We start from the raw sequence: 11,675 nt of genomic DNA on the forward strand, positions 1-11,675 counted from the left end.
TACAAAAGGTTTGAGAGTATTGTCCATTTCTTTCTTCTCAACAATAACAATGCCATAGGTGAAAGATTTACTAGAATTTAATGTCAAATTATTGAGATGATTTTTTAGATCCCTTAAGATATTAACTGCTGTTTACTCCGCGATGATTCTGCGATATTGCATCAAACTACATTCACAATTACATAATTTTATAGGATGCACTTTTTAAAAATTACATGTCAACAGAAAACATATATCGGAACATTTGATTCGATTGTGTCCTAATTATGATGTATATGTTGCGAATGCATTATTACAAATACTCTTTGCAGTAAAAGCGTAATACTGTGGAGAGAGAGGGGCTCCAAACTCTGGCTTTTTCTTGCAAAGACTATATACCATTATTTAACAGCCATTGTGAAGATACAGATGCAAAAAAAAATCGTTAACGTCCGTTTAAAACCTATTTACATATAAGATAATGGCAGTTGCTTTAAATCATAAAATCTCTTTATCAATATGTAGTTGTTATCGGAGTTATTGATGTAGCAACGAAAAAGAGTCTCATAAATGTTTCTGAAGGAACGACAAAAGGGTGGTTTCGTAATGTTTACTGGCATCCAGACTTCTTAGGCTATGCCTCTCATTAGGATATACTTGTAACTGGTATGGTTTGCCAGTTTTAACTAAAGCATTAATCAATTGACTGGTGTGAAAGAAATGTACATTTTCATCTATAAGGCCATGGATAATCAATAGCCGATTTTCTTCATCGGGAAATTCTTTTACATAAGTGAGAATCGAACCGTTTAAATAACCGAATGGATTACTTTGCGGCATATCCATGTATCTCTCTGTATATCCAGTATCGTAAAAATTCCAAGAGGTCACGGGAGCACCAGCGATCGCAAGCTGTAATTAAAAAAAGTTTTAATATTTTGTTAATTAGGAAGACTATATAAGTTTGTATAATTTTACCTTAAACACGTCCGGATATTGTATTAAACCCATGAGACTTAAATATCCTCCGTAAGACCAACCATGTAGCGCAACGCGACTTAAATCTATAAAACCGGTGGTTTCTGCTAACCACCTAAGCACTTCCACTTGATCGTTCAATTCTACAGTACCCATTCTTAGACGTAAATGACTTTCAAATTTAAGACCCCTGTGTTGAGAACCTCGAGAATCTATCGATACCACACAGTATCCTTGAGCAGCTAACATGTGCATTCTTAAATGCCGCATGCCCTGTTTTTAACAGTAGAAAAAGTATATTAAGTCCGCCATTCTTATTTTCATTAAAATACTTAATATCGTTACTTACTTTAAAAGTATTTGACACTAATTGCACTTCAGGACCGCCATAAATATGAACTATCGTAGGATACTTTACTCCTGGTTTGAAATTATGTGGCTTAAAAACCATTGAATAAATAGTATCACCTGACATTATCTTATGTGGGTAGATGTCTGGCACGAATAATTCTGATTCTAAAACAGACGGCTCCAAAAGGTAGCCTACCGGAGTCAGAGAAATACTTTCTACTGTACAATCTGTCTGTGATATTCTAAACACCTGGAAAGAAAAAATTGTTGTCAGAATATTTCTAGGTCCTGTTAGCACATGCTAATTTGTCAGAAGCATACCTGGCACGTGGGTAAAGTTTTAACCGAGCTATAGACGACAACCATCATAGTACATTCTTTGTTGAAATATACACTGTTGTAGCTGTAACCAGGTCTCGTAAGCAATCTTATTTCCAATGGACGACGGGTAGATACAGCGTAAACATGCTGCTCTAGTGGACCTTCGCGCAGTCCGCAAAAATAAACAATTGAATTTGTGTCATCTACCCATAACTTTTTCCCTAATACTTCCCAATCACCCTGCGTTAGAGCTACTTTCGAATTAACGTGTGGAGATAGAAATACGTTGTACATAGGGTCATGAGGCTCTTTTACTCCGTTACTTAAGCCTGCAGAATATCATTTTAATTACATTTTTCTGAGTTAAATTTGACAAGTAAAACAATTGTAATGAAGTTTATATGTACTGTATACCTGATATACTAGACGTTATTAAATACAAGTGCCTATATTCAGTCTCCTCGCTACCCCAAAGGAACTTAACTTTCGTCGGATCATCAGACGGTAGGAAATAAAGAAGATCATTTACATTAATCCATACGTTCGAATGCTCGGCATATATAACTTGTACATTCGGCGAAGATAAAGTGAAATGATTTTCCGAATTATAGACGTTTGGCGGTGGTTCACAGAAATTATCAACTGATAGTAAAACCAATTCGAGCCTTTGTTGTTTCCTATCCAATAACTGGACCCAAACACTAAATATTCAAATAGACAATCATAAATATGGAATGATTAAAAGAGTAAACAAGTTTTCTTGACTCGTTAATTTTTTGCAACTCACTATTGAGCATCGGGTGTCCATCCCACTCTAACCATATATTCCATCCATGGAAACATGATATGAAGAGGATATTGTAATTCCAATATTTCAATATCAACTATTTGTAAAGTTTCGGTTAATCTGAATTGCACCATTTTTAAATTGCTCCTAGCATTGGAGGTACCAGCTCTGGGAAACCGAAACTCATCTATTTCCTCGGTATTTGTTGTTGAAGGGAAACAAAATATTTTCACCTCGCTTTCGTCAACTTCTTCATATACGATCCTAAATACTCCATCGGAAGATTTTGGTTGCCACCAATAACCGACGTATCTATAACGGTTATCAGATATCAATATTTATTTTATCAATGCTTTACCAATTATAATTACCTAGTAAATTCTTCTTGCATAACATAGGACGGAGTTCCAGCAGTTAAAGGATCTTCAGCAAGCCTCTTTTTTCCTTTCCTGGCTTGAGTGAGTCTTATGGAAGAACCTGTAAGACTATGGGATAAATACAAATCACCAGAGCATGTGTAAGCAACCAATGCATTATTCCATGGGCAAATTTGTGGACATAGCTTTGCCCCACTGGTCGATACTCTTATTTTGTATGGAAATAATGGTCCAGCCTAAAATAATAAATAAAATATTACCATTCTATATATACTTCTACATTAGGTACATAGTTTGAGAAGAACAATTACTGTAAAGCCAGTATCTAAGCACTCGTAAAGGCTGCTAGCAGCAGGAAATACCAATTTTCCACTTTCTGCATGAATTTCGTAGCTGGTTATGCCCCATGTTGCCAATCTTTTTCTTTCCCATAGAAGCTGTTCTTCCTTTGTTAATCTGTCAGTGCTTGAAACGCTAAAATTATATCAACAAGTTGCATAATCATCTAACCAGGAGAAAGAATATTTGAGGTATAAATTAGAATTTCTAACGTACCTTTGAAAGTTGGCCTCTATAACCGGCTGCCAATGTAAACGATAGCCATTTGCATGATCAGAATGAGCTACATCTACATACAAAAGCGTAGTCTCCCAACCATTGCTAGGAGTACTGAGAAAATAGATTCTCATTCTGCCAATAGGAAAGAGATTCATCAAATACAGCTAATATTAAATGTGTAACAGATGTTGAACACTGTTGATAAAAATTTACCGTCCGTCAGGAAGAGAACGAAACGTGATAGAGCCTGGTACCGAACCAGCCGAGGCTCCTGAGAGTCTTCTGCGAAGATCGCTGACCACCCCTCTTAATTCTGACCAGGTTTTCGGACGTGTCGAGTCATTTTGCACTGTGGACTCGCCACCTCCTTCATTGCTTGTCTCCATAATTCGGAATCCTACTGACAGTTCGCGGATCGCGTCATTCGATCAGTACATACCCGATGAAATTCTCACATTAAAGCGTTGATGAGTAAGAAACGTTGCGATGAGCAACTAGAACGTCCTCGCGAATAGCTTATTTTTAGGTTATGTCCGTCGTACCTGCACACTTTCACCTTCTTCCTGGTGTCGGAGCCTCCCCCCTCGGTCCGCTAGAAGCATTAATTTCTCGGAATGACAAGAGCAAGGTGGAGGAACCCGTCGACGTCACAGCTGTCAGAAGTGAGCCACAAGCTGGAAAAATTAACCAGCATGACAATTGACACCTCTCTTCTCTTCCTTCAGTTTGTATTTCGCTTTTGAAACGTTAGCCAGCGCCAGGATGTAACCAGGAAGCAGGTTTGTCTGGCCCTTGTCCCTTGTCACACAAAGAACCACGTGAGCAGGGCCGTAACAATTAACACTTTAAACATAAAAAAAACCAATCGTTCTCATATAAAATCAGTGCAATTAAAAACTTTAAAATTTAAGAATGATTTGTAGCTCAGGATACTTAAAAAAAATTGCAATTTCTTTTACATAATACTTGTTCGTTTCTTCCGGCCTATCGTATCTCACCCTATATAAATATACGTAAAAAAAAAAACACAAATTGACAGGGCCGTACTTATTGAAATTGGAAACTACTGATTGTACAAATATTCTTGTCAAACTTACATACATACAAAATTCGCACATGAAGCTATAGCGTTGAGAGAGTTTTAAGCGACCGTGCCTTGTGATTTAACGCCGCTTTTGGTTCGTCCAAAAGTAAAATTCTTTCTACACTCACTAATATAAATAAGTTAATAACAGATTAAATGATTGCGATGTTGTATGATTCAGATTTGAGCTAGCGAGAAACTTTCCTCGTTCGTGCTTATTTTGACGTTTCAACTCATTTGTCTCTAAAAATATAGAGTTTCCTCTCTGGGTAAACAGCCAAGTCTTAACAAAGACAAGAGCGAACGAAGTTTACGAAACATAAACACGAAGAAAAACACAGTATAAAACCTTTCCCTATATTTTTATTTCGGCAGCTTTGTTCTTCAAGTTATTTCCATTGAAATTTGCTTCAGGTCTTAGAAGGCCGCTCAGTTACCACATGAAGAGGCCCACCACGTGAACTAACGTGAACAAAGCAGTGCTGTGGAGAGTGGAAAGAGAAGGAAGAAGAGTTAGAAAGAGAAAGAAGACCTGAAACTTTTCTCCCAGTGACTCTCAACCGACCCTATTCCCTATTACCTTAGTAAACAACATTTTTTGCTCTTCTCGAACAACCGAGAAATTCATATATTTCGAAGGATACGTTTAAAGGCTTAATTCTAGACCACCTTACTTTTTCGAATAATTTTAACTGCAGGAATTTATAATTGTCGTTTTTTTCTTTTTGAAATTAGCCAATGTTATTTTTATTTAAGGTCGCTCGTCATATAATCAAATAAAGAATAAAGACCTGCTCTTTTATCACCTTTCTCTATTTTCTCCACGGACTCCTTAGCCCTAATAGACGGTGTTCGCAGCTTTGCAGGGTTTCCCAACCTTTACGGAATACGAGATGAAACTGAAAGATTATCGCATAGTGCCTATACATATGTATACATACAGGGTTTTCTAAAACGGATAATGTAACATTCGAATTGTTCGACCACACAACACTTGTCCCTATAATTTTTAATTGTATCTTAAAATCGATAATGTACCACGTAAACAATTCAATATATAGAATTTCAAGTACCCAATAAAAATATCATTTTTACTTAAATAATCATAATCATTTTGTTTAAGACTAAATTAAATGAAATATAAAATACTGAAGTGTTATATAGTCCAGTAGCACGAAGCCAACTACTAATGTTCCGCCGTCAGAGAAAAACGCATTTATGCTAAATATCCAATATTTATACATTTTGATAAAAGTTCTGCAAATATTGAATTATTGCAAATTACACGCCATTCATATTTTTTTCTCTGAATTTTGAACAAACGAATAGCTGCGAAAATCTTGGCAACTTGTGTAACAAATTTAAACAAATATTTAACTTGGCAGCTCGCGGCTGATTTTCTTTGGTTTTTTCACGTAATTCCGTTATTTAGAACAGAAATAAAATTAAAGGTATGTTACAACAATTAGTATAATTAAGAAAATAATATACTAAAAGTATTATTGATTGGAATAATAATCTTTAATTTCTCTCGTATTACGTGTATTGTCTCAATCAAAAACCTTAAATGATTTTTCTCACTCTTGCAATGATTGCAAATAACTAAAGAAAGACTTTAAAATCACACGAAAATACTACATAGCGTTTAATTATATATAAATTAAATAATTATATTATACCATGTGATGTATTTGACACTTATGTTGATGTAACCCTTTGAACTATCTTCTAGGACGTTCCAGGATTGTCAAGATGTATGACCGAGGCAGATTACCGCATTGCCAGAAGCAAAAGATTATATTTCACGAAAATACCCTCAAGAGGTGGAGTTTGATAAGCAAGGCGAAGGGCGAGGTAATTATTTAGTGCCTTTTAAGGAATAAAAATTTTCGATTAAAAATTTGAAAACTCGAGCGAATATTCGTGCTGCATAGTTTGGTGAAGGAGAGAAATTTTCGACGAGTAGTTGAGGAGAGTTTTATCAATAAATGGTTCTGAAGAGAGTCGGTAGGTCATATATTTAAATTTGACTAAAAATTTCCAGTATGAATTCACAATCTATTTATATTGCATTATATCAAGGAAACGCAAAGTTCAATTGGCGTGGTTAATCATAAACGACAAATAAAAACAAAATATTGTGTGACATAGATGAAGAATGTCTGACTACAAACGAAACGCCACTACTTGCAAAGGTCCGAATGTCTGACTACAACGGGCATTTCCACTTCCGCCTAGTTTCACTTATGATTTGCCTTTTTCACCAAGTCGAAAACTCTTAAAACATTAACAGCCATTGGCCATCGAAACTGTCACTGCATTAACGTCCATTCGAGTCGTTCATCCGACAAAACTGGAGCAATTACCTTGCACTCCGATAACCACGATAAACTATCCGTGAAATCACTACGCACCGTCAAATTCAATGTTTCTCGAGGCTTATATGATTTTCGGAGCCCCGTTCTGTTTTATCTACTCAGTAGAAACGGCGCTATTTCATTCGCAATTATACGTTCACGAGTGATTGATATATCGATGTTATGCAAGGAGCTTTCTTGTCGTCAATATAGCGCATCGATTGCGAGCGATTTAATGGAACAGGAAATTTGCTTTGCGAGACTGTACACCAAAGCTAATTTCTCTAATGAATTCCCTTGCATCACCCTTATGGCTACGGTTCCTATATTGATATTTAACCTTCTTGTCAATGGAGGACTCTCATTGAGAGACGACGAAACATTCGAATATAAATTCTAGAATCTCACACACTTTAATTGTATTAATTTTAATTTTATTTGATTCACCCAACAGAATTAGCAACCGAGCAATTTTCAGCTTAGATTTTCTTCTCTCTCTCAACTTGAATTTATCTCTCGATGGATTATGAATGAATTGTCATTTCTGTTTTATCGGGGATAAGAATTCGTAAAAGGGTCAAAGGTCGCTGGCGGGCTTCGCGTAAGTGCAATTTCCCAGCATCCTCTCATCCTCTTGTGGTACCACTGACGCTGTTGTAGGTTAGGTCTGCACGGGCAGCCATATATTTCCTCACTGTACGGTCTGGGCCATTTCCCTCGAGAATGCGAGCTCCTTCTTCCACCAACTTACCGAATTTATGAGGAGAATGCTCCTATTTTATCCGAGGAGCAAGCACGAGCCTACCGTTATTTATTTATTCACTCATCCTAATTATCTAGAAAATACGCTTCTTTATTTATTCGCTCATCCTAATTATCCGGAAAAGCTTGACATCGTCAGGCATCGAGAGGTTAACCATAGAAAAAATTAATCATTTGATATAATCGTCTATGATTAGATCCAATATATTGAATAGCGTTCCTTATCGATGCTCTATTATTCTCTCAATGTGCCCTGCCACTGAATCTTTGATATAAGCTTGGGAATTGGTAGGAAAAAGATAGAGATAGATAGATAGAGAGAGAGAGAGGTTTGAGGTTAAAGTGAGGTTATGATATCGACGTCTGGAAATTGGTTTGCGAATTATCGCGAGGCTGCGGATTCTGTAGTAGGCGGCCGGGCAGAAGTATTTGACAGGGCCTAAGGGCATCAAAGATTTAAACCCCTGCAACTCTTTGCTCGGTTACACCCCCTTCTCCCTTTTTCTCTTTAGTAGTATATATATATATATATATGTATACACACTGTGTGGAGAGCCAGTAGACCCTCCCTCCATCCTTATATAGCAACGACCAAGTAAGGGGGCTGCCCCGTTGCCGAGGCTGTTTAACTCTGGCCCCAAAACGAGCTACATCGAATGCGCATTTGGATGGAAATACGAGGGGGTTGCCACCCCGTTACAGTTTATCCTACGACCAAATTTCCGAATTTTAATAAACAATCACAAGTGCTCCTTGAACTTTAAGTCTCCTTACTGTGTCAAATCTCTCTCTTTTCTGTGTCTACTTACCTTTACGCATTTATCGATTTACAGCGCCATCTCGAATTCTCTTTCCCCTTCTCTCCACACCTATCAGTTTGACATAACCTTCGCAGTAATCAAGAGCAATTGTTTTCAGTCCTAAGTTATTGCGTTGGCACTCCTTGTTGAAGAATTTTCACAATGAAATTTACATTGGTCCCAGTCCCTATGTGCAGGATCTTATTTGAAATGCGAAAGTTGGACGGGTTTCGTGCCTATAGCCTCGTTTTTCCTGGCGTCCGAGACGCGTACATTATGTAGTCGGCCATATTGAATATTTCGCCAGGCAAAGTGATAGCGAAATCCTCGCAAAGCCGCCCAGACGGACGTTACCGGAATATTAGGTATACTTCCCGTGGGTCAACGAGTCACAGGGTGGAAAAACGAGCCAGCCTTTTCTCAGACATTCGCCTCCTTCTTACGGCCGTTGTTCCTCCACTGCCAAGGCAAGAGTCTCGTCTCGCTCGACATTTTACGGTTGCATAAAACTCTTGCATGGCTCTTTTCTATTCACTGCAAAACTTACTCCCTGTACCTTAGCAGAAAACATTATCAACCAAATTCTCTGTTATCTATTTTCCTAACGAAAAACAAACAAAAGTATGGCTAACCTGAGAAATCTTGGGTAGTATTATTTTTAGGTTAGTTGACACTCTGAACAACATTCGTCCGAACTACCCTGTCCCACTACCGTAAAATTGATATCGAAAAACACTTTTCGTGCAATATTTTTTATTCACAGTGAGAGGCAGTATTAACTTTTAACCTTTGCGCATTACCGCTTTGCCAGTGAATGAGGTTATTATTATCGCGCGCCGCCAACTAAGATGGTGTCGATAAATTTCATCCATAAATGTATATATAGCGTTCTTCGGGCGCACCAACTCCCTCTGCTGATGCTCGCTGCTACTATATAGCATGTGGGAACAATGGGGGAGAATACCTATATACCTACTGCGCTCGTTCCCTCGAGACTCGCAGTATGATTCACTCGCGGTAGTATTGCCTCCTAAAACTAAAGATTTTCAACGAACGCGCACAGATATTTCTCGCAAAAATTTCTCCTTTACGGGATGCAATGGAGTCGACTATCTGCATACTGCCTTTTTTTACGTAAAACGATCTAACCAACATAAAAATAAAATTACAAAATAAGACTTTCTAACTTAGCCACCTCGGTTTGTATGCAATAGCTAATACACTGTAATTTATAGGCATAAATAAACAATTGTATGAATTTGCTCATATTTTCATGGATATCCAAAGTATTTAAAATATGGTGAGAACGTAACGTTTTATGGAAGGACGCAGTATAAACATATCAATGGCCAAATCGTTTCTGGAGCAAACAGTTGCTTGAAATTCGGAAAAGTTTACGAGTTTATTCCGAAAGGATCTCGTACTAATGGGAAAAGAAAAGGAATACAAGCATTTGAAATATTGATAGAAATAAAAATACAGGACAAATGATGCGTACCAAAAGTGACTACTTTTGCAAAGAGAAAATAAACAAAGTCCTGGAAAATCCATGTGACATTACGATGTAACAATTTGAGAACCGTCGATCGAACGGAAGTGATTCTACAGAGGTTTGACGTGGAACATGAAAAGATGTACGAGACTGAGATAATAATTAAAGTTTGTACAGTGAAATTGCGAAGAATCAGTGATTCGCGTGGTTATAATTATGATGGACATTATGGGACCAGCAGAAGAGACACGAATGGCAAACCAAAGAAGAGGAGGATCAAGTTTTGCCTCATCCGCATGCGAGATTTCTAAGAGGAGAACTAAAGGACACTGAATATCCAACGGGAATAGCTATATATGGTAATAAAAGAGCGATAAATTGGCTAGCCACCCTTATGAATTGCCCTACTTCTCGATAGCCAACATGGTCCCGCAAACGACGACCACTTATGGCCAGTGATCTGCTTAGATAATGCAATTTTATGCCCAGATAAAGTACCGATAAGCCCGGATAAAAATAATGATCGTGAGCAGTCGGTGAGTAAATATAGCGTGAGAACGATGAAGAGAGATGATGCCGAAGAGAGGGAGAAGAGGACAAAACTACACTTCCAGAGTTGCTCCGTTATACATTATTTATGCTCTTGTTTCTCATTGTCATTTCTATACGAAAATTAATGCATTACGATACATCAGCAACAATATAGACAAAATATGTTCTAGGTCTTCTCCACACAAGAACCTTTCCTCATTGTTCTCCAGAAGAAGAATAAACACAGTAAGGAATGGATTGTTTTCGTTTGTACCTCGAGACACACACAGCTGAATTCGTGAAGATAAATCAATAAGAAAAATCATTGCCTACGCAGGATAGCGTGACTATAAGGTATAACGCCTTAGTATTTCCGCATTTATGGGTTTGCCAGGAGACATTAAAGGGGAAGAGGGAGAAACAGGAACCGGAATTGGAAACGTAAGCATATACTGTTATACGTGCTGAAAGGAAGCGTGTATTTGTGTTCGCGAGCGAGGCGTCTGCTTATGGATTTATATAAAAGGGATGGTAAGGAACGTCGCAACACGAACGCGAGTAAACGTCTCGTCCTTAGGGTGCAAATATACTACAGCCCCACATAGTATCCTCTTCTCCCCTTTACACGTTTCTTCACGCTGCATTATTGTATACAGCGGATGGATACGTATCCGAGACTCTCCACGAGTTATTTACAATCACCACAGTACACACATCTCGATTCAATCATTGTTGATTCCTTTTATAATTTTTACAGCTGATTTTTCTGAATTAAGGAATCGTATTTCTATCTGGTAAGAGTAAGATGAAAAATACTCTGCTGTATCGAAAAAGACGATACGTCGAGTTGCTGTTGTAAGGTTATTTCTTTTAATTTGATTCTCGATGACTCTATCAACCTTGAAATAAATGCGTGTCTTGATGTAATTCAAGAGGGAAGAGAAATTTAAAAAATAAATTATTATTAAAGACACGAATGAGATTTTTTTTAGTGATACTAGGCTAATGGAGATTATTAAAATTGCTTTCTTAAATTCCCTTCTTTTTCACTGTCAAACTAACACGATTTAACTCCAAGCCTCAGTCGGTATACAAGAATGAAACTTACAGCTGTAGTTTTTTTTACCAAATGTTTAATAACATTTCCTATTATTTATTTTTCTTTTTGGAATATTAATAATCGTTCACATTCCTTTTAATTCATTAGCATAAAAGCAAAATCTTTCGGTTACTACGCGCTTTAATTGAGTTATTTACTGCCCTTGCTCATTCGTTTTTATTAACGCGAGGCCGAAGGC

At 37.4% G+C, this 11,675-nt stretch overlaps 1 protein-coding gene and 1 long non-coding RNA gene across 4 annotated transcripts; one reads left to right on the forward strand and one right to left on the reverse strand.

The window, feature by feature from the left end:
* Positions 1-246: 246 nt before the first annotated feature.
* On the reverse strand, positions 247-4,033 carry LOC136781067 (dipeptidyl peptidase 9). Of its 3 annotated transcripts, none has more exons than XM_066739759.1 (11): positions 3,894-4,033; positions 3,565-3,751; positions 3,349-3,483; positions 3,105-3,267; positions 2,788-3,029; positions 2,417-2,728; positions 2,044-2,330; positions 1,630-1,958; positions 1,307-1,558; positions 958-1,230; positions 247-891 (listed from the first exon to the last, which is right to left on the reverse strand). In XM_066739759.1, the coding sequence occupies exons 2-11, from the start codon at positions 3,735-3,737 to the stop codon at positions 544-546; spliced, it is 2,514 nt and encodes an 837-aa protein (XP_066595856.1). In that variant the 5' UTR covers positions 3,738-3,751; positions 3,894-4,033; the 3' UTR covers positions 247-543. The 3 variants fall into 3 exon arrangements, with proteins under 3 accessions (XP_066595856.1, XP_066595857.1, XP_066595858.1); XM_066739760.1 differs by having other exon boundaries at positions 3,565-3,748; positions 3,894-4,031; XM_066739761.1 differs by lacking the exon at positions 3,894-4,033 and adding an exon at positions 3,807-3,839 and having other exon boundaries at positions 3,565-3,748.
* Positions 3,992-5,237, forward strand: LOC136781070 (uncharacterized). The gene is made up of 2 exons (XR_010823867.1): positions 3,992-4,130; positions 4,850-5,237. It is a non-coding gene; the product is annotated as an uncharacterized lncRNA (long non-coding RNA).
* Positions 5,238-11,675: the final 6,438 nt, after the last annotated feature.

The sequence above is a fragment of the Prorops nasuta genome, unplaced genomic scaffold (assembly GCF_024137725.1).
Source record: "Prorops nasuta isolate Cenicafe-Biocafe unplaced genomic scaffold, Cenicafe_Pnas_1.2 PNAS00021, whole genome shotgun sequence".
Lineage (NCBI taxonomy): Eukaryota > Metazoa > Arthropoda > Insecta > Hymenoptera > Bethylidae > Prorops > Prorops nasuta.